The sequence below is a fragment of the Oncorhynchus mykiss genome, chromosome 22 (genome assembly GCF_013265735.2).
Source record: "Oncorhynchus mykiss isolate Arlee chromosome 22, USDA_OmykA_1.1, whole genome shotgun sequence".
NCBI lineage: Eukaryota > Metazoa > Chordata > Actinopteri > Salmoniformes > Salmonidae > Oncorhynchus > Oncorhynchus mykiss.
In genome coordinates, this window is record NC_048586.1 from 19,132,928 (window position 1) to 19,156,500 (window position 23,573).

Here is a 23,573-nt window from a genome sequence, read left to right on the forward strand (position 1 = left end):
TTCCGGTCTCTGTTATTGCTGGTTCTCTGTTATTGATATAATTTCTTTCTTTTTACTTTTTGGATTATGTGTGTATTGTATTTTTTTGTTGTTTCTAGGCATTATTACTGCACTGTGGAAGCTGGAGAAAAAAAGCAGAATTTTAGTACATTTCGTTCTATAGGCTTTTGTCAAGAAGGGACACACATTTTCGTAGGAGGTTTAGGAGAACGTACACAGCAGGTTAGGTTATTAACGTAGCAGGCAAGTATAATTAGGTTAAGATTAGATAAAGGGTTAGGGATTGCGAAAAATAATAATGAAACAATTAAATAATTTACGTCATATATGACAGCAGCTGTATCCCATCTAGTCATTGCCTTTTTATAGTATGTTTCCTATCAGAGGCTCCTTCTACTTTCGCCTTCTTGGAAACCACGTGGTTTGTACACAGCCATTCTATAATCTTCGGCTACTCCCTCCGACAGAAACTGCAGAGCGTTTGCAAAGTTTATTTGTGACTATAGCGACTCTTGAACGTTGCCGAGCAACTGTAATAAATGGACTATGGTTAATTTTTAACATGCCATTGGAGTACAGGATGAACTACCCAGCAAATAGCTGTGGAATTACTTCCAAAACTTATGTGTTCAATAATATGTTAGGTTTCTATTTACGCTCTGAATAAGTTGCGTTTTTAATTTGAAGTTTCTGATTTCAGTCTGACGAGGGAGGTTGCCGAATAGAAAGAACAGTGCTAAAACGCATATGTACTTTGATTGGTCCTCTACTACTATGGGCGTCAACCTTTGCAAAAGCTTAGCTATGACAGGCTTTATCGCATATGGGCTGTGCCATTGAACAGCTGTTCATATAAAAGTTGGTATTTTCAGAATTATTTTATTGACAATACAAATGTTAATATCATATGTTGTCTGAGCCACCAGGCTGGTGAAGTGGAGGGACCTTTCCCATTTATCTTGACTTCACCTTTTCGTACCGTTTTCAACGTTATTCAAGGTAGGTGCAGGTTACTGAATTTACCTGGTTCTTACAGCAATCATTACCTAGGTATAACACCCTCCCCCCCCAAAAAAAGCATTGCGCATGCAGGGAATTTTGACCAAAACAGTGTCAAAGGAAACCAAATCAAGGAAAGTGTGAAACTGAAAGTATACTTGCTAATAATTACACTTACATTTTCTTATATTATTGATATGGTGATATTTAAAGTGTATCTTTTTTAAATGAATTTGTCACAAAAGAGACAATTTGCAACATTGCTTGGATTTGTTATTATGCTTTTTTAATGTATTTTCTTTGTAAATTGTATTGGGCTTTCTTTTTTTCTTTTTTTAAACCTTTATTTAACTAGGCAAGTCAGTTAAGAACAAATTCTTATTTACAATGACGGCTTAGGAATAGTGGGTTAACTGCCTTGTTCAGGGGCAGAACAACAGATTTTTACATTGTCAGCTCGGGGATTCGATCTAGCAACCTTTCGTTAAAGTTCTATAAAAATATTTTATATCATTTGTCAAAAGTGGTTAGGCTATCTAATTTTTAAATACTCAGTAAATGCATGTGTAATAACTGCAAGTGTGATAGATTACCATCTTTTTATTATCTTAATTACATTTGTATTATCTTTGTTTTAGTTATAAAATGCTGTTTTCAGAATGCATTTGGTTGAACCCTCAGCATAATCGTATAAAGAAGACACTTCAGCTGTTTAAAGTTGATCTTGCAATGCTTCAAAGGTTTAGAAAAAGTGTATGCTAAACTGAAGGCTTACACACCACCACAATTGTAATCATAGCTGTTGACTGAATATATTTACATTTTAGTCATTTAGCAGACACTCTTATCCAGTTAGTCCCGTTTAGCTGTCTTAAGATGAATGCACTATCACAGTCATAGTAAGTACATTATTTCCAGTGGTGTAAAGTGCTAAAGTAAAAATATTTTAAAGTCGTTTTTTGGAGTATCTGTACTTTACTATTTATATTTTGGGCAACTTTTACTTCACTACATTCCTAAAGAAAATAATGTCCTTTTTACTCCCTACATTTTTGATGACACCCAGAAGTTACATTTTGAATGCTTAACAGGACAGGAAAATGGTCCAATTCACACACACGTCAATAGACCATTCCTGGTCATCCCTACTGCCTCTGATCTGGCGGACTTACTAAACGCAAATTGATTTTTTTATAAATTATGTCTGAGTGTTGGAGTGTGCCCCTCGCTATCCGTAAATTAAAGCAGAAAAAAATGGTGCCGTCTGCTTTGTTTAATATAATGAATTTGGAATGATTTATACTTTTATTTTTGATACTTAAGTATATTTAGAACCACATCCTTTTAGACTTTTACTCCGGTAGTATTTTACTGGATGACTTCCACTTTTACTTGAGTAACTTTCTATTAAGGTAACTATACTTTTACTCAAGTATGACAATTGGGTACTTTTTCCACCACTGATTATTCCTCAATAAAGTAGTCCTAGCTTCAGGGAGAAGCTGGTTCCGCCATTGGGGTGCCAGGCCAGAGAAGAGCTTGGACTGCGTAGGTGTGGGAGAACAAAGAGACCAGAACAGAATACTCAGGTTTTATGGTCAGATACACTATATAGGTGCAGTGGAATGTGTTGTTTTTACAGAGTCAGCCATAGTAGCATGGCGCTCCTGGAGCAAATTAGAGCACATCGCCAGATTTTTTACATTGTTGGCTCAGGTTTTCAAACCAGCAACCTTTTGATTAGTGGCCCAATGCTATAATCGCTAGGCTACCTGCCGCCCTAGCATTGGCGTGTAGGTTTTGAGCAGACCCGGAAGGTTGCTCTGAGGCTGCTCTGGAGACAAGTACCATAGTTTTGTAGTGGATGCGGCTTCGACTGGGAAGCCAGTGGAATGTGCGGAGGAGCGGGTGAATTTGGTGACATGGGAGAATTTGGGAAGGTTGAACACCAGGAAAGCTGCAGCGTTCTGGATAAATTGCAGGGGTTTGATGGCACAAGCAGGGAGCCCAGCCAACAGTGAGTTGCAGTAGTCCAATCAGTCAGTATGTGATAATGATTGTAAATCCTTGATTTGGAACAGGTAACTCTAATAGATTTTCTCTTAATAGGAGACAGTACAATCAATGGTTCAATGCGTAATCTAATGTACTAATAAAAACAGTCCTGTTCATCAGTGCAGGAAACGCTGCAGTATGTCCTCTCAGTGTTTTTCTTGTAAAGAAATATTTTTCTGTTTTGACAGGAGTTTCTGTCCATGACTGGCTGACTTTTACTAAGCCTGTTGATTCAGGTCCACTGTCCGTGACTAAAGTTTGACTAAATAATTGACTGGCAGCCTGTTCTGGCAGACTGGAATTCAAGTGAAGTGCATAGAAATGTTCTGTGCATGTGATTTACAGCAGCATGACATGGAGGGAGTTCACCATGAAATTTAATCCATGAGGTAAAGGAGGTTGTAATATCTCAGACATTCAACAGATTTTCAAAAGACATTTGTGGGTTAGCCTATTTAAACGTTGACATCAGTTTCCATTCCTCTCTGATTACTACAAAGGATCTTTCAGGAGGTAATGTTTTAGTTAGGGACTGCGGTGAAACTGCCCTTGAGTGTCTAAGTGATGTGGTTAAAATTTTTTGCCCTTTTAAAACCTGTTATGGCTGCAACCCTTTGTTCTCAATTTCCGCCTGAAGACATACCCAAATCTAACTGCCTGTAGCTCAGCCCCAGAAGGAAGGATATGCATATTCTTGGTATCATTTGAATGGAAACATTCTGAAGTTTGTGGAAATTTTAATTTAATGTAGGAGAATATAACACAGTAGATCTGGTGGAAGAAGCATACGTTTTCTGTTTTTTATTGTTGTAGCATCATCTTTCACATGTACATAGAATAGCCACACAGTCAGATAGGATGCTGGAGATAATTTTGATGGATAACACAAGAGGGCAACTGTAGGTGTGCAAAGTTTGAGACTGATAACTTCAGGAATGGGTGAGCTACATGACATTTAGCATGAAGTCACCCAGGTGTCCCACACAAGTTGCCCAAATGTACCCAAGTGGCCGAATTGGTGAAATGACCTATAACTATATACAGCAGTGCAAATAACTATATACAACATATCAAAAAGCAATTCTAACACATACACAAAAAAATGTTTTAAAAAATATTAGAAAATAAATATTTAAAAAAAAAACAGTACACCCCTTGGAAGTCCTCGTCACAGTATTTTGCTGCCTGTGCCATGTCCCATAGCAGTCTCTTTCTGATGTAAAGCAGAGGCAAACTGAACAAGTGGTGCATTTCATGTGACACAGAACACAACGACGCCTCCATGCTGTGCCCTTTTGGCTCTGAGGCACAGTCATGCCTGCAGTAATGAACTGTGGCATATGAACACCACTGGGGGCACAGGTAGAGCGGGCAGCTTGGCACCGGGGCCTCCCAGTCGGAGTCGCTATCACTGTGAAAGAAAAAATAAAAAAAATATTTGTATTGTATGAGCCATTTATCATCACATAAAATAAACAGATATGTATTGATTGTATAGAGCAGAGGGAACAGTCACTAAGGTGTTCCATTCAACTCCGGCCATTGTTGTGTATATATACAGTGCCTTGCGAAAGTATTCGGCCCCCTTGAACTTTGCGACCTTTTGCCACATTTCAGGCTTCAAACATAAAGATATAAAACTGTATTTTTTTGTGAAGAATCAACAACAAGTGGGACACAATCATGAAGTGGAACGACATTTATTGGATATTTCAAACTTTTTTAACAAATCAAAAACTGAAAAATTGGGCGTGCAAAATTATTCAGCCCCCTTAAGTTAATACTTTGTAGCGCCACCTTTTGCTGCGATTACAGCTGTAAGTCGCTTGGGGTATGTCTCTATCAGTTTTGCACATCGAGAGACTGAAATGTTTTCCCATTCCTCCTTGCAAAACAGCTCGAGCTCAGTGAGGTTGGATGGAGAGCATTTGTGAACAGCAGTTTTCAGTTCTTTCCACAGATTCTCGATTGGATTCAGGTCTGGACTTTGACTTGGCCATTCTAACACCTGGATATGTTTATTTTTGAACCATTCCATTGTAGATTTTGCTTTATGTTTTGGATCATTGTCTTGTTGGAAGACAAATCTCCGTCCCAGTCTCAGGTCTTTTGTAGACTGCATCAGGTTTTCTTCCAGAATGGTCCTGTATTTGGCTCCATCCATCTTCCCATCAATTTGAACCATCTTCCCTGTCCCTGCTGAAGAAAAGCAGGCCCAAACCATGATGCTGCCACCACCATGTTTGACAGTGGGGATGGTGTGTTCAGCTGTGTTGCTTTTACGCCAAACATAACGTTTTGCATTGTTGCCAAAAAGTTCAATTTTGGTTTCATCTGACCAGAGCACCTTCTTCCACATGTTTGGTGTGTCTCCCAGGTGGCTTGTGGCAAACTTTAAACAACACTTTTTATGGATATCTTTAAGAAATGGCTTTCTTCTTGCCACTCTTCCATAAAGGCCAGATTTGTGCAATATACGACTGATTGTTGTCCTATGGACAGAGTCTCCCACCTCAGCTGTAGATCTCTGCAGTTCATCCAGAGTGATCATGGGCCTCTTGGCTGCATCTCTGATCAGTCTTCTCCTTGTATGAGCTGAAAGTTTAGAGGGACGGCCAGGTCTTGGTAGATTTGCAGTGGTCTGATACCCCTTCCATTTCAATATTATCGCTTGCACAGTGCTCCTTGGGTTGTTTAAAGCTTGGGAAATCTTTTTGTATCCAAATCCGGCTTTAAACTTCTTCACAACAGTATCTCGGACCTGCCTGGTGTGTTCCTTGTTCTTCATGATGCTCTCTGCGCTTTTAACGGACCTCTGAGACTATCACAGTGCAGGTGCATTTATACGGATACTTGATTACACACAGGTCGATTGTATTTATCATCATTAGTCATTTAGGTCAACATTGGATCATTCAGAGATCCTCACTGAACTTCTGGAGAGAGTTTGCTGCACTGAAAGTAAAGGGGCTGAATAATTTTGCACGCCCAATTTTTCAGTTTTTGATTTGTTAAAAAAAGTTTGAAATATCCAATAAATGTCGTTCCACTTCATGAAATTCAAGAATTTTTAATGTTACGAAATTGTATTTTTAGTTGTCATCTGAAATTTCCCCTGATGTTGGTCCCTGTACGGGGACAGCAGCCATAACAGGCCTATTAACTGCAATAACTGTTTTGATCATTCTTATAGAAACCTCAAATAAAATGTGAAATTAGTCAAAAAAAAGTCTGGACTACTTTTACAACCTTTGATTTGCATAAAAATAAGTGTTGTTTTGGTATAAATAATCAAATCATATAAAATTGCATTTAAATCTCTTGTCCACTATAACGTTTTCATGGATTGTCATAGAAACATAAAACTAAATCCAAATTATTCAAACAAAACCCTCAATGGAACTGACGCAAGCCATCACCGCCATACAAGTTTTGGCTGTACAAATGTGACCGACCGCCTTGATTCGGTCTATTGTATCAAAATTTGAAATTATGTTTTTTTACATTGGATAAAAGCAGAGACACAGAGCTACACAATGGTATAGCATTCACTGAATTTGAGGAACAATGGGAAAGAAATTCTGCTTTGAAAGTTGATAAACTTGTAACCTCACTTTTGAGAAAATGGTCTTTGAATATTTTAGTACCTGCTGGAGAGCTCTTCTTTATCTTCACTTTGTCTTCACTCATTCAGCATTGTTCACACACTCTTAAATTAACCTTTTTTGGGATAGGGGGCAGCATTTTCACTTTTGGATGAATAGCGTGCCCAGAGTGAACTGCCTTCTACTCTGTCCCAGATGCTAATATATGCATATTAGTAGTAGTATTGGATAGAAAACACTCTGAAGTTTCTAAAACTGTTTGAATGATGTCTGTAAGTATAACAGAACTCATATGGCAGGCGAAAACCTGAGAAAAATCCAACCAGGAAGTGGGACATCTGAGGTTTGTAGTTTTTCAAAGCTTGGCCTACCGAATACACATGGAGATATGGATGAGGTTGTACTTCGTACGGCTTCCACTAGATGTCAACCGTCTTTAGAAACTGGTTTGAGGATTCTACTATAAAGGAGGGGCTCATGAGACCTCTTTGAGTCAGTGGTCTGGCAGAGAGCCTTGGTCTCATGACGCGCGCTCCCGACAGAGTTACCTCTCGTACCAGTGCTTTTCTGAAGACAAATTAATTATCTGGTTAAAACATCAATAATGTTCTATGTTAAAAACATCCTAACGATTGATTCCATACATCGTTTGACATGTTTCTAAATTACTAGAACGGAACATTTCGAGTTTTTGTCTGAATGAAGCACCTCATGAAGATGGATTACTGGGCTGAACAAGCTAACAACAAGTGGCTATTTGGACATGAATGATGGAACGGTGTCATTTATTGTGATTTATTGTCAAACTGGGATTCCTGGGAGTGCCTTCTGATGAAGATCATCAAAGGTAAGTGAATATTTATGGTGTTGTTTCTAACTTTGTTGATTCCAAAATGGCGGATATTCCTCTGGCTGTTTTGGGTTCTGAGCGCCATTCTCAGATTATGCTTTTTCCGTAAAGTTTTTTTGAAATCTGACACAGCGGTTGCATTAAGGAGAAGTGTATCTTTAATTCTGTGAATAACACTAGTATCTTTTATCAATGTTTATTATGAGTATTTCTGCAAAATCACTGGATGTTTTGGAATCAAAACATTGCTGCACGTAAGGCGCCAATGTAAACTGAGATTTTTGGATATAAATATACACGTTATCGAACAAAACATACATGTATTGTGTAACATGATGTCCTATGAGTGTCATCTGATGAAGATCATCAAAGGTTACTGATTAATTTTATCTATATTTCTGCTTTTTGTGACTCCTATCTTTGGCCGGAAAAATGGCTGTGTGTTTTTTCGACTTGGCTCTGAACTAACATAATCAAATGCTGTGCTTTAGCTGTAAAGCATTTTTGAAATCGGACACGATGGGTAGATTAACAAGATGTCTTTCATTTGCTGTATTGGACTTGTTAATGTGTGAAAGTGACATATTTCAAAAAAATATTTTTGAATTTCGCGGCGCTAGAAAGGTTAAGCTTTAGTTCCACCAATCTCTTTAAGGGTTGATCCGAGCGTTCTGTCCTAACAACAGCAGTCAAGCACTCAAGCTAACTGGCTAACAGTTGTCGCAGTGACATTCTATTAAAATGGACACTTGCATACTGGCTAACAGTCTTTTGAGTCTTTTGTTAAGACATGTAGCTAGCTAGCTAAACAATAAACCATAATCACAACTCATGACGTTACTACCCTGAATGAATCTGCAGGTAGCTAACCAACCAGGTTCAATGTTAGCTAGCTAACATTAAGCAAAACAAATGGCTCTGAGATACGACTAATAAGATCACACATGTAACGTTAGCTAGCAAGCCAGCCAGCTATCGTTAGCTAGCTAGCTAACAGTACACTTAAACTTCAAATGAAAACAACTTTGTCAAAATTAGACACATGTAATAACTGAAAATGTAGCTAGCTACACTATCTTACCCTATACATCATGGTTGGATGCTTTTCCCTGTCACGGATGCCATGGTTGCCCTTAGTTTGAAGATGTAATCCAGAGACAGGTGTTTTCTCCATTCTCTAATTCCACTGATTTCAAAACTCGGTCGTCCAGAAAGTTGAGAGCAACACTTATGGAGTTCTACTAAGCAATATTTTTTTAAAGCCACGTTAGACAGGATTGCCTATACATACTAACCAGCTCAAATAGACAGAAGCGTAGTATATGGCAGACCAATCTGAACTCATCTATCAACCAGCCCACTCATTATCTCAGCTCATCATGGCTAGCGTGAAGGTTGCTGACTTTTTCAGATCACCAAATCCTCTGTCTTCTTCAAGTAGTTGCAGAGAGAGCATCAACCTCCTACACCTCTGCCCTGCTCAACACAATTGTAGTTATTCACGTAATGTCTTTCATTACATTTCTTTTAGTCATTTAGCAGACACTCTTATCCAGGAGTGGGAGGCCCTGGTGCACAACTGAGCAAGAGGACAAAAACATTAGAGTGTCTAGTTTGAGAAACAGACACCTCACAAGTCCTCAACTGGAAGCTTCATTAAATAGTACCCGTAAAACACCAGTCTCAATGTCAACAGTGAAGAGGCAACTCCGAGATGCTGGCCTTCTAGGCAGAGTTGCAAAGAAAAATACATATCTCAGACTGGCCAATAAAAAGTAAATATTAAGATGGGCAAAAGAACACAGACACTGGTTAGAACCAGTTTGCGCTGTGCTGTGAAGGGAGTAGTACTCTGCGTTTTACGAGATTTTCAGTTTCTTGGCAATTTCTCACATGGAATATCCATCATTTCTTAGAACAAGAATAGACTGACGAGTTTCAGAAGAAAGTTTTTTGTTTCTTGCCATTTTGAGCCTGTAATCGAACCTACAAATGCTAATGCTCCAGATACTCAACTAGTCTAAAGAAGGCCAGTTTATTGCTTCTTTAATCAGCACAATAGTTTTCAGCTGTGCTAACAATTGCAAAAGGGTTTTCTAATGATCAATTAGAATTAGATCAAAAAGGGGGCGGCTTGCAGGCCGAAGTTGTGGAAAAATGGCTTAAGGACAACAAAGTCAAGGTATTGGAGTGGCCATCACAAAGCCCTGACCTCAATCCAATAGAAAGTTTGTGGGCAGAACTGAAAAAGCGCATGCGAGCAAGGAGGCCTACCAACCTGACTCAGTTACACCAGCTCTGTCAGGAGGAATGGGCCAAAATTCACCCAATTTATTGTGGGAAGCTTGTGGAAGGCTACCCAAAAAGTTTGACCCAAGTTAAACAATTTAAAGGCAATGCTACCAAATACTAATTGAGTGTATATAATTGAGTGTACATTTCTGACCCACATTTCTGAAAGAAATAAAAGCTGAAATAAATCATTCTCTCTACTATTTTTCTGACATTTCACATTCTTAAAATAAAGTGGTGATCCTAACTGACCTAAAACTGGGAATCTTTACTGGGATTAAATGTCAGGAATTTTGAAAAACTGGAGTTTAAATGTATTTGGCTAAGGTGTATGTAAACTTCAGACTTCAACTGTATATCTATGAACATACAGTGGGGCAAAAAAGTATTAGGTAGGCTTTCAGATGCTTTCGGAAGATGGGCAGGGACTCTGCTGTCTTTGATTCAGGGGGAAGCTGGTTCCGCTAATGGGGTGCCAGGACAGCGAAATGCTTGGCCTGGGCTGAGCGGGGTGGGGTGTAGCTTGAAGGTAGGGAGGGGCAGTTCCTCTTGAATGTTAGCTTCAACTGGAAGCCTGTGGAGTGTACGGAGGAGCGGGGTGACATGAGAGAACTTGGGAAGTTTGAGAACCAGGAGGGCTGCTGCGTTCTGGATATGTTGCAGCGGTTTGATGGCACAAGGGGAAAGCCCAGCCAACAGCGAGTTGCAGTAGTCCAGACGGGAGAGGACAAGTGCCTGGATTAGGACCTGCGCTGCTTCCTGTGTGAGGTAGGGTCGTACTCTATGGATGTTGTAGAGCATGAACCTGCAGGAGCGAGTCAGTGCTTTGATGTTTGCAGAGAACAACAGGGTGTTGTCCAGGGTCACACTAAGGTTCTTTGCCCTCTGGAAGGGTGACACTGCAGAGTTGTCAACCATGATGGAGAGGTTTTTGAGCGGGCAGGCCTTCCCCGGGAGGGAGAGCAGATTCTGTCTTGTCTAGGTTGAGCTTGAAGTGGTGGGCCGACATCCAAGATTCGATATTTGCCAGGCACGCAGAGATGTCGCCACCTGGGTGTCAGAAGGGGGAGAAGTAGTTGAATGTCATCCACAAAGCAATGATTAGAGAGACCATTTGAGGATATGATGGAGCCGAGTGACTTGTTGTATAGAGAGAAGAGGAGAGGGCCTAGAACCGAGTCATGGGGGACACAAGTAGTAAGAGTACGTGGGGCAGACACAGATCCGCTCCACGTCACCTGGTAGGAGCGGCCTGCCAGGTATGATGCAATCCAATAGTGCATAGCCTGAGCATATGCCCAGCCTTGAGAAGGTGGAGAGGAGTATTTGATGGTTCACAGTGTCAAAGGCAGCGGATAGAGGATGAGAACAAAGGAGAGAGGCATAGGGTAGTTCTGTGTGAGTGAGACCAGTGGACTCAATAGGCTGAGTGAATGAGTAGTGGATGTTTTTTTTCAAAGTGGTTGACAAATTTGTCCGCAGAGAGGGACGTGGAGGATTAAGGAGGGGGGAGAAGGTGTAAAATAGTTTCCTAGGGTAAGAAAGTGGCTTAAGCAGAGGATACAGAGAAAGAGAAAGTATAGAGGAGGGAGTGAAATGATGAAAGGTCCTCCAGAAGTTTCGTTTTCCTCCCTTTTCGCTCAGCTGTCTGCAGCCCTGTTTTGTAAGCTCACAATGAGTCACTCAGCCACAGAGCAGGAGGGGAGGGCTGAGCCTGCCAGGAGGAATGGGGACAGTGCGAGTCATAGGAAGCAAACAGGGAGGAGAGTAGGGTCTAAGAGACAGAATCTGGAGACCGAAGGGAGAAGGATTTAGCAGAAGGAAGAGATGATAGGATAGAAGAGGAGAGTAGTGGGAGAGAGAGAGCGAAGATTGCGATGGCGTATGACCTTCTGAGTAGGGGCTGAGTAGATTAGGGTTGGAGGATTTGCAGTGGTCTGATACTCCTTCCATTTCAATAATATCGCTTGCACAGTGCTCCTTGGGATGTTTAAAGCTTGGGAAGTCTTTTTGTATCCAAATCCGGCTTTAAACTTCTTCACAACAGTATCTCGGACCTGCCTGGTGTGTTCCTTGTTCTTCATGATGCTCTCTGCACTTTTAACGGACCTCTGAGACTATCACAGTGCAGGTGCATTTATACGGAGACTTGATTACACACAGGTGGATTGTATTTATCATCATTAGTCATTTAGGTCAACATTGGATCATTCAGAGATCCTCACTGAACTTCTGGAGAGAGTTTGCTGCACTGAAAGTAAAGGGGCTGAATAATTTTGCACGCCCAATCTTTCAGTTTTTGATTTGTTTGAAATTTTGAAATATGAAATATCCAATAAATGTCGTTCCACTTCATGATTGTGTCCCACTTGTTGTTGATTCTTCACAAAAAAAATACAGTTTTATATCTTTATGTTTGAAGCCTGAAATGTGGCAAAAGGTCGCAAAGTTCAAGGGGGCCGAATACTTTTGCAAGGCACTGTATATAGCCTACACCTTTACAATAAACATATTATTTATTTTAGACAGGTCTAAAGAAACATGATATTAAGAAAACATAGTTTATTTCAGAAGAACAGAATAGCATACTCTGAGTTGTTCTGATCTGGCTATGCCATATGGCTGTGGTCTACATTAGTTCATTTAGCAGACAGGATTTGCTTAGAATTCCATGGCATTATTTTATATTATTTTATTTTATAAAATAGAAAGGATATTTTCTCCAAACGATTTGAGGGAGTGCACACTATTCTGTGTTGAGTGGTTAACAAAGAAATGGGTACCCCTATATCGTTAATTTAGAGTTATTCATGTACCTTTATTTGTTCTACAAACATTGGGCTGTATGTTTCATTTTTAATACATTGTAAGGCTGCATGATGCGACTAATGATTATTTGAAAAAAGTAGCTTGAAAGGCATGAGCTCTGCTTTTTTTGCGCAGGCTGTACACACTTCATCAGTCTCTCATTCACAATTTGAGAAGCACTTGATATTGCTTTGAATTTCCAGGCGGCATCTCCTTTGTGTGGCCACCCTAAACAATCCATGTCTTTTGCAGCACTTCGCCCTGAGTGCTGCCTGCTCCGAAGCACTTCTCACGCACACAGCTCTCCATCACGTGATCTCTTTCTCACAGGCTACAAGGGAAGACATACACATCAGGGACACAACTAGGCTACATGAGGTGTGCAACTATAATTCTATTTTATTTTATTTTAAATAAGGCATTGTTCCTTGCCTTAAGCTGGGCATCAAGTGATAGTATCTAATTCACAAGTGATAAACTAATATTGTCCCCCCATCAGACTAGTCTTGATTTAATCTTGTCTTTACATATACTAAATAATATACAGTGGGCTCCAAAATTACTGGCACCCCTGACTGGCAATTCACTAACAATAGTTTACAAATATAAACAATATAATTATAGAGAAACTCAAAATACCAACATGTGAGAAATACTGTACTTTTAATGTTTCAATGGAACCAACCAAAATCATACAATTATTTTATACAAAATAAATTTCACCAAAATCAAGGTTTCATAATTATTGGCATTCCTCATTTAGAACTTAGTGCAACCACCTCTGGCTAGGATAACAGCATGGAGTCTTTTCCTGTAATGTTTGACAAGGTTAAGGAACACATTTGGAGGGATTTTGGACCATTCCTCTATGAAAATCCTTTCAAGATCCTTCACATTCTTGGGTTTGCGCTTATCAACTGCCCTCTTCACAGGTTTTCGATTGGATTGAGGTCCGACGACTGAGATGGCCATGGCAGAATATTGATTTTGTTGTCACAGAACCATTTCTGTGTGGATCTTGAGGTATGTTTTGGGTCATTGTCTTGTTGGAAAGTCCACCTACGGCCAAGTCCCAGCCTTCTGGCAGAGGCAACCAGATTGTTAGCCATAATTGCCTGATACTTGGTGGAATTAATTATGCCGTCAATCTTAACCAGTGCCACTGGACCTCTGGAATTAAAACAGCCCCAAAACATCACTGACCCACCACCATATTTCACCGTGGGTATGAGGTGCCTCTCCTTGTATGCATCTCTGTTTCTACGCCAAACATGCCGATGCTGTATCTGACCAAAACATTCCATTCTGGTCTCATCTGACCAGAGCACCTTCTTCAAGTCATAATTTAAATTACGTTTGGCTAACTCCAAACGCTTGCATCTGTGTCTTGGGGTCAGAAAGGGCTTTCTTCTGGCAACCCTTCCAAAGAGCCTGTCGTTGTGGAGGTGGCGTCTGATGGTGCTTTTTGAAACCTTTTTTTGCTTCTCTCACCATCCTCCTCCCTATCCTGGGGAGCAAAATGCACTTGCATCCTCTACCCGTGAACTTTTCAACTGTTCCATATTTTTTTATTTAAAAAATAATTATTGCCCTGACAGTGCTCAGTGGTATATTCAATTGTTTGTAGATCATCTTGTAACCATGACCAGATTTATGAAGGTCTACGACCATCTGTCTCTTTTGAACTGCCAGTTCTTTTGTTTTCTTCATGGGATATTGCATGCGTATTTTTAATTACAATCTTTAAGGGTGCCATTAATTGTGAAACCTTGATTTGGAGGACATAGATTTTTTATTACATCAATAAATGATTTGAATCATTAATAAAGTACAGTATTTCTCTCATGTTGGTACTTTGAGTTTCTCTATATTTACATTGTTAATATTTTTTAAAGTATAGTTAGTGCATTGCCAGTCAGGGGTGCCAGTAATTTTGGAACCCACTGTATGTGTGAAATTAATTTAGATTTAGAATGGACCATTATCATGCACCTGTCTCGAAACGGTCATGGGGAAAAAGTATGTAATCTCTGCACTCAAATAGCGAATGGAGGACGCTTTTCCTGTGGTTAATTTTCATGCCAGCCATGTAGGCTATACTCCTGTTATAAAGATAAGCAATGAGCTTAATATTTGCATAATATTAGGAACGTTTTTTTTTTAAATGTAGTAGGAAAGCTGATGTGACTTATTTTTTTTTTTTCACTCGAAATTTCATAGCCTATAGAAATGTTGCGCAACATGAGCTCATGGGCTCTCATGAAGTGTTTGATTTGATTTTCAATTACTTTTGCATTGATGTCCGAGTGAATAGAGGGACAATAGAGTGCTGAGTACCAGGCAGTTAGCAAGTTTGGTAGGCTGCTAATAACCATCAGCAGCATCAGAGCTTGGAGAAGCCTAATTATCATGACTAAACAGTCAGGTGGAATTTGACTGCCTTCATGACTTGTGACCGCCGGTGTGGCAGTAATACGGTCATCGCAACAGCCCCCCCCCCCCCCCCCCCCCCCCCTCCCAATGCAGCCACTGATTACCAAAACAAGTCACAAAATGCCCTGCCCCTTGATCCTGGTTGATGTGTCAACAACTATCTGCAAATTATGAGCAATCAGCAGTTCACACACCAAGTAAGCCACTGGGAAAACAGGCAGCACTTAAAGTAGATGGCCCTAGCTAGCAAAAAGACAGTACTAGACCACAACAGATGAAGACACATTTTTTTTACACTTATCACTCCGAGAGATAACAGGAGTCCTCTAGCTATAGAATGAAGCACATTGAGATGGACACTGAGAAGTTGGTTATATACACTCAGAAAACAGATTAAACCATTCCCCCTCCAATAAAGCCACTGATTACCAAAACAAGTCACAAATTGCCCTGCCCCTTGATCCTTGTTGATGTGTTAACAGGTATCTGCAAATGTTGAGCAGTCAGCAGTTCACACACCAAGTAGGCCACTGGGAAATCGGGCAGCACTTAAAATAGATGGCCCTAGTTAGCAAAAAGACAGTACTAGACCACAACAGATGAAGACAAAAAAATGTGTTATACTTTTCACTTCTGGCGATATAAGGAGTCCTCCAGCTATAGAATGAAGCAAGTTTTGTTGTGAAACTGTTAGCAGTTGATGTTATTTTTCAGTAACACTTTTTCAATAACACAGACCCCAATACAAATCAGAGGGAGAAAAATATATGTATTCAAAGAGAACAAATCATAGTTGTTTTGCTGGAAAGTAGATGGTACATGTTTATTTTTCCCTGTCCTCAGTGTTTTCTCCACTGAACAAAGCCTAGCCCAAGCCTAACCTGTGGTTGACCAATTAGAATTCATTGCAATAAAATTGGGCCACTGGCCAAATACCAAGTATACCATTTCAGGCTCAATGTATAGACAATTTGGACCAATGAGAACTTGCCACATGTAGCTATGAGTCCCAGACTGTAATTCCTACACAGATCTGAAACAGATGTTGAACTGAAAAACACTCGTTCCATTGCTCTCTGGCCCTCTTGACCTCTAGTCCACTGCGTTGTGTATTTGAAAGCTGAATATTCATGATCTAGATCTTCAACATGTGAAATTAACATATTTTGAAATGGAAAAAAATACAGACAAGCATATTTGTCTTAGAATATTCTTACAAATAGTACATTATATGGAATCACTCTGTATGAAATAATAGGGGTTGACATCATTTTTGAATCTCTATACCTTCCTTTGTCCTTCATACAAACACCATATGTAAGGTCCCTCAGTCAAGTCTTGAATTTCAAGCACAGATTCAAGTATAAATAAAGACCAGGGAGCTTTTTGAAAGCCTCATAAAGAAGGGCAGTGATTGGTAGATGGGTAACAATAAGAAATCAGACATTAAATATACTGTGTCTTTAAGCATGGTCATGTTAATAATCCTGCTTTGTCAAAGATGCAGTCATCCTTCTGATCTGAGCTGCAGGACAGGACATTGAAGACGGCTCATGGTAGAGAAATGAACATAAAATTCTCTGGCAACAGCTCTGGTGGACATTCCTGCAGTCAGCATGCTAATTCCATGCTCCCTCAAAACTTGAGACATCTGTGGCATTGTGTTGTGTGACAAAACTGTACAATTTAGAGTGGCCTTTTATTGTCCCTGGTATTGTTAGTGCATTGTGATAGTGATCATGCTGTTTAATCAGCTTCTTAATATGCCACAATTGTCAGGTGGAAGGATTATCTTGGCAAAGGAGAAATGCTTACTAACAGCAGCGAAATAAACAAATTTGTGCATAGCATTTGAGAGAAATAAGCTTTTTGTGCATATGGAACATTTTTGGGATCTTTTATTTCAGCTCATGAAACATGGGATCAACACTTTACATGTTGCGTTTATATTTTTATTCAGTGTAGTAGTCTGAGAGGAATGGATATTGTTGTCAACGTTTAAATAGGCAAATGGTGAATGTTTGTTGAATGTCTGTTGAATGTGATGGCAACAGCTCCACTAATTCATTTCTCAGCTTGGTTCACCGTCATAAGGCACACTGCCGTGCTGCTTTTTAGATCACATTCCCACACCATCAGTCTACACGGGACATGCTGGTGTACAAATCAATATGTGATATTTCAGGAAAAGTGAAATGCACTTCAATTTGATTTCAGCCTACATACCCTAGTTTAATTAAACTACACCCATTCACTGAGTTAAACAGAATGTAATACAAGAGAATGTCACATAAAACCTATTTGGGCAGGATCCTATTAAGTAACTTTGGTCTTACCCAGCAGTAGCCTACTATAGAGTAGCTGCCTCTCTTCCTCAACCCTCCAAAGACTAAAGAAGCTTAGACAGAGTTCTCAATTAGGTTTTCAATTCAGGAAGTAAATTGAAATTCAATTAATTAATTAAAAATTATCCACTGTTTTCTGTGACGATATTTCAATTCGCTTCCTGAATTTTTAGACATGAAAACCGAACTTAGCCCAACCCTGGTGTACATGGCTGTAGTCATACGTGGACGTGGTAACGATTTGATCACAGCATCTGAAAGTAAGCACAGTTTGACCTGTTCAAAGGATTACAATGAAGCCTGTATGTGTAGTTGGCGCTAAATATGGCATGCGACAGTTAGTGGGCTACGTATTGTACTGTGTTTCCCACTATACTGGTTATCCTCTGACCTCCATACTGAGGTGCCTATGGAATGATACAGGAAAACACTGATTGCCATTCCCTGTCCCTGGTTTCTAGATGGCCCAGTGGTTCCAGCTGCAGCAGCTAGACTCCAAGTACCTGGAGCAGGTGGACCAGCTGTATGATGATACTTTCCCTATGGAAATCCGCCAGTACCTCAGTACCTGGATAGAGAGCCATGACTGGTGAGTGAGCTGCAGTAAGCAACAGACTGCCAAGGGGTGTGTAGTTTACACAGTCAGTATGTGTGGATGCATTTGAAGGCTGTGGTGTAACTGCTCTCATGATGTATTGTGCTTTGTTTGGCCTTAATTAATCTAGATATCAGAAAGCCTGCGCCAACTACTGTAATAAGAAAACAGAAAGTAAAAGTAACATGCTTGTAAAGGTTGTGGACTACTTTAAATGTTTGTTGTCGTTGGTGTAAGGTTGTTGACTTTTTTTGTTGAACTTTTTCACCTCACAACTTTCACCTCACAAAGTACTGCAAAAAAAAAAAAGTTATTCCTTTGAGCCAATCAACGTGCCCGCATTTGTACTCTGGCTCAGAGTGGTTATAGCAAATTTGGCTGCTGACCAAGTTACCAGTGTGTTTTACTAGAAGTGTTTGGCAGTGCATCCGCAATAACCACAAGTTCATTCCTAGTGTAAAAGAAGATTGTGTGTGTGATTACTATGTGTGGTGGTGATAAAGATTAATACAATTCCTTGACTGAGATGCGTCCGTACCATTCTTGCCGGACAGCCTGTAGCGAGTCAGAACCAAGTATATCAGCACTCAGTCACTAGCGGGTGAGGGCTCAGAAGCCAACTGCTCAGATGACTCCAGCTAGTCATTTTTGCAATTACTGTGTTCCGTGGGCTGGTTGCTTTCATTTCAAAGGATGACAATAATTTAAAAGTCTTTTTGGTTGACCCCTTTCAGGGACATGGTGGCCATCAGCGATTCTCTTGCAGCGGTCCGTTTCCATGACCTCCTGGCCCAGTTGGACGTTCAGTACAGCCGCTTCGCCTTGGAGAACAACTTCCTGTTGCAACACAATATACGCAAGATTAAACGCAACCTGCAGGTAAGGCCAGGGTTGAACTCTGAATTAATTTGCAAGGACTGACATAAACTTATAAGGGAAACACTCAGGCGCTGAGTATTGAGTATTGTTCTATAGACTGGTGTTTTGATTCTTATAAGAAAGAATGGTACTCTGAAGATTTGTTATAATGTCAGATCAGGGCCAATAAGGATTAAGGGCTTCAACAATGTTTCAAGCTAATGTAATGAGTCAGCCGTCCTAATCAGAATAAGGTTAGACAATCTTAGGTTCTTTAAGCCAATAAGTAACCATTTAATTGTTTTAGTTTATGAGCAGGAAAGAACAGTGGTCCTGAAACGCATCCTTGAGGAACACCAAAATGTCTACTTTAAATTGTAAAATGTAAAGTTGAGAAACTCTTCCCAGGACCACTTCCAGGAAGACCCTTTGCAGATGGCCATGATAATCTGTAACTGTCTGAAAGAGGAGAAGAAGATCCTGGCCTCCATCATCAAAAAAGAGGTAAGACACTGATCTTGTCTTTTGAATACTGCTTAACCTTTCTGATCTCCCCAACCCGGATCCGGGATCGTGAATACAGACTCAAGCTCATTACCATAACGCAACGCTAACTATTCATGAAAATCGCAAATGAAATGAAATAAATATGCTAGCTCTCAAGCTTAGCCTTTTGTTAACAACACTGTCATCTCAGATTTTCAAAATATGCTTCTCAACCATTGCAAAACAAGCATTTGTGTAACAGTATTGATGGCTAACGTAGCATTTAGCATTAGCATTCAGCTGGCAACATTTACACAAAAAAACAGAAAAGCATTCAAATAAAATAATTTACCTTTGAAGAACTTCAGATGTTTTCAATGAGGAGACTCTCAGATAGCAAATGTTCAGTTTTTCCTGAAAGATTATTTGTTTAGGACAAATCGCTCCGTTTTCTGCGTCACGTTTAGCTATGAAAAAACCCCTGTATCCAGGATTGTGTAAATCTATCAGCAAACTCATTAGCATAACACAACGTTAACTATTTATGAAAATCGCAAATGAAATGAAATAAATATGCCATCTCTCAAGCTTAGCCTTTTGTAAACAACACTGTCATCTCAGATTTTCAAAATATGCTTCTCAACCATAGGAAAACAATCATTTGTGTAAAAGTAGCTAGCTAGCGTTAGCATTTAGCGTTAGCATTTAGCGTTAGCATTAGCGTTAGCATCCAGCACGCAACATTAACAAAAACATAAAAGCCTTCAAATAAAATCATTTACCTTTGAAGAACTTCTGATGTTTTCAATGAGGATACTCTCAGTTAGATAGCAGATGCTCAGTTTTTCCAAAAAGATTCCTTGTGTATTAGAAATAGCTCCGTTTTATACATCACATTTGGCTACCAAAAAAAATCCGAAAATTCAGTCCTCAAAACGCGAACTTTTTTCCAAATTAACTCCATAATATCGACTGAAAACATGGCAAACGTTGTTTAGAATCAATCATCAAGGTGTTTTTCACATATCTCTTCATTGATACATCGTTCTTGGACACATGCTTTCTCCCCTGAATCAAATGGTAAAGTAGAAGCAGCTGGCAATTGCGCACCGAATTCGACGCAGGACACCAGGCGGACACTTGGAAAATGTAGTCTCTTATGGTCAATCTTCCAATGATATGCCTACAAATACGTCACAATGCTGCTAAGACCTTGGGCGAACGACAGAAAGTGTAGGCTCATTCCTTGCGCAATCACAGCCATATAAGGAGACAATGGAAAACAGAGCTTCAGAAATTCTGCTAATCCCTGGTTGATGCATCATCTTGGTTTCGCCTGTAGAATGAGTTCTGGGGCACTTACAGACAAAATCTTTGCAGATTCTGAAACTTCAGAGTGTTTTCTTTCCAAAACTGTCAAGAATATGCATAGTCGAGCATCTTTTCGTGACAAAATATCGCGCTTAAAACGGGAACGTTTTTTATCCAAAAATGAAATAGCGCCCCTAGAGCTCTAACAGGTTTTAATGGAACTCTGTATTTCTGTTGTAGTGTGTGTGTGCATGTTCTGAATTGTGATTATGATGCATTTTCTTAGAAAAGTTGCTATTGCATGGATAATTAATATTTCAGCACATTTCTTAGCAACATAGATATAAAAAATGGGTTAAACTGCCTTTGACATTGTATTTGTATGTTAACCTCTCTGGGATATATGGGACGCTAGCATCCCACCTGGCCAAAAGCCAGGGAAAATGCAAAGCGCCAAATTCAAATAAATTACTATAAAAATCAAACTTTCATTAAATCACACATGCAAGATAGCAAATTAAAGCTACACTTGTTGTGAATCCAGCCAACATGTCAGATTTCAAAAAGGCTTTTAGGCGAAAGCAAACGATGCTATTATCTGAGGATAGCACCTCCTGTAAACAAAGAGAGAAAAGCATATTTCAACCCTGCAGGCGCGACACAAAACGTAGAAATAAAAATATAATTCATGCCTTACCTTTGACAAGCTTCTTTTGTCGGCACTCCAATATGTCCCATAAACATCACAAATGGTCCTTTTGTTCGATTAATTCCGACGATATATATCCAAAATGTCCATTTATTTGGAGCGTTTGATCCAGAAAAACACCGGTTCCAACTTGCGCAACGTGACTACAAAATATCTCAGAAGTTACCTGTAGACTTTGCCAAAACACTTCAAACTACTTTTGTAATACAACTTTAGGTATTTTTTATGTAAATAATCTATAAAATTGAAGACGGGATGATCAATACAGGAGGAAAACAAACTGTAGCTAGCTTTCTGGTCACGCGCCTCTATCTAACAGTATACTACAAGTGACCCTCGTTCTGAACAGGGCTACTTCTTCATTACACAAAGGGAAAACCTCAACCAATTTCTAAAGACTGGTGACATGCAGTGGAAGTGGTAGGAAGAAGGTCCCTTAGAAATCTGGATTCCCAATGAAAACACATTGAAAAAAGAGTGACCTCAAAAAAAAAATCTGAATGGTTTGTCCTCGGGGTTTCGCCTGCTAAATAAGTTCTGTTATACTCACAGACATGATTCAAACAGTTTTAGAAACTTCAGAGTGTTTTCTATAATAATAATGTGCATATCTCATCTTCTGGGGATGAGTAGCAGGCAGTTGAATTTGGGCATGCATTTCATCCGGACGTGAACAGAAGGAGCATTTCAGTGTGACCTGAGTGTGAAACCAGACCAAATGTTTGTGAATTTTTTGTCAGGATAATGTGGGGTCCACACCAAACAACATGGTGTTGGAGAAACAGAAGGAGCTGGACAACAACGTTAAAGACCTGAGGAACCGAGTTCAGGTGCGGTCATTTGGACAATACCATGTGTCATTGGTTATGTGGATATATTATCATGCACCCTACCACAACACTGCCCATTGTCTTGTCATTCTACATGAATAATAACCAGTTGAACAGCCTATGAAAGGGGTAGAAAATGTTTTTCACAAACACCATCATGAGGCATGACCATTAAAATGTGTGACTTCTGCCCTCTTCAGGTTTCAGAGCATGAGATTAAGTCACTGGAGGACCTACAGGATGAACACGACTTCAAGAAGAAGACCCTGCAGAGCCGAGGTACTGTAGGAGTTAGCCTGGTCCTAGTCTCTTTCAATAGCCTGGGTCTGGGACACAAGACTAGATTGGTGCCATATCTGTATATGTTTTAGCCAATGTGAAGGCACTGTAAAACATATCTCACTCCTACTGTACTAAAACTAATTTCCAGGCTGAAGCAACTGTGCTGTGAAATTCCAGATGTTTCTTCTACTATCGTATTGTGAATGCTTACCGCTATGTAAATGTTGATTCTGTCATTGTCAGTGGAACAAGAGGTGAATGGGATGGCACAGTCACAGGCGGTATGGAAAGAGATCCGCGAAGAGGAGATTGTCATCAGAAAGATGTTCATCAAACTCAACATAACCAGACAGGTAGGAATGTGTGTGTGTGTGTGTGTTCTTGCATGAGTGTGTACGCTGTATGGTTAGACTGATGTTTGTTTCTCCCAACCTATAGGTGGTGGTGAATCAGATTTCTGACATCTTGTGCTTGGCCGAGCAGATCCAGTTCAACCTAGTGACAGTGGAGGTACCTGAGTGGAAGCACAGACAGCAGATAGCTTGCATCGGTGGTCCGCCTAACGCCTGTTTGGACCAGCTACAAATCTGGTCAGCCCTGCCTCTAGTCCATGTTAGCTTTAGCCCCTAGGCCCAGTTCATATCCTAACCCTTATATTAAACCTTGTTCAAATACTTTCAGAAGCAATATTTTCAACCCGCATTCATTGTGTGTGTTTGTGTGTGTGTGTGTTTGTCTGTATGCAGGTTCACTGCTGTAGCAGAGGGCTTACAGCAGGTACGTCAGCAGCTGAAGATGCTCCAGGAGCTAGAACAGAAGTACACGTACGAGAATGACCCCGTCACTCAGGGCAAAAGCGCTCTGGAGGAACGCGCTCTCGCCCTGTTCAAGTACCTCATTGTCAAGTGAGACCCGCTCTATGACACCTACTATGTGTCTATGTTTCCTGTAGGGATCACATACACATGCTAAACATGTATTCACTCACTGAATGGTAGGTAACTTTGCCTGAGACCTGAAGACTTGAGTCAGCTCCCAGTGTTAATGTCTCGACTCTAGCCTCTGTTCCCCAACTGGCAGCCCGCAGGTGTTTTTTTTTGCTCCTGCAAGTTTTC

General features: G+C 40.1%; 1 protein-coding gene across 2 annotated transcripts in view; it reads left to right on the forward strand.

Moving 5' to 3' along the window:
- Positions 1-806: 806 nt before the first annotated feature.
- stat1b (signal transducer and activator of transcription 1b) overlaps positions 807-23,573 on the forward strand; it is a 39,608-nt gene continuing 16,841 nt past the window's right edge. Inside the window, exons 1-9 of one of the 2 annotated variants that reach the window (XM_021579196.2) lie at positions 807-999; positions 17,849-17,976; positions 18,717-18,861; positions 19,249-19,344; positions 22,087-22,176; positions 22,377-22,455; positions 22,702-22,811; positions 22,897-23,048; positions 23,205-23,363. In XM_021579196.2, coding sequence (XP_021434871.2) covers positions 17,849-17,976; positions 18,717-18,861; positions 19,249-19,344; positions 22,087-22,176; positions 22,377-22,455; positions 22,702-22,811; positions 22,897-23,048; positions 23,205-23,363 — 959 coding nt within the window. In that variant the 5' untranslated portion in view covers positions 807-999. The remainder of the gene's footprint in view (positions 1,000-17,848; positions 17,977-18,716; positions 18,862-19,248; positions 19,345-22,086; positions 22,177-22,376; positions 22,456-22,701; positions 22,812-22,896; positions 23,049-23,204; positions 23,364-23,573) is intronic. The other variant, XM_021579195.2, reaches the window with a different exon arrangement.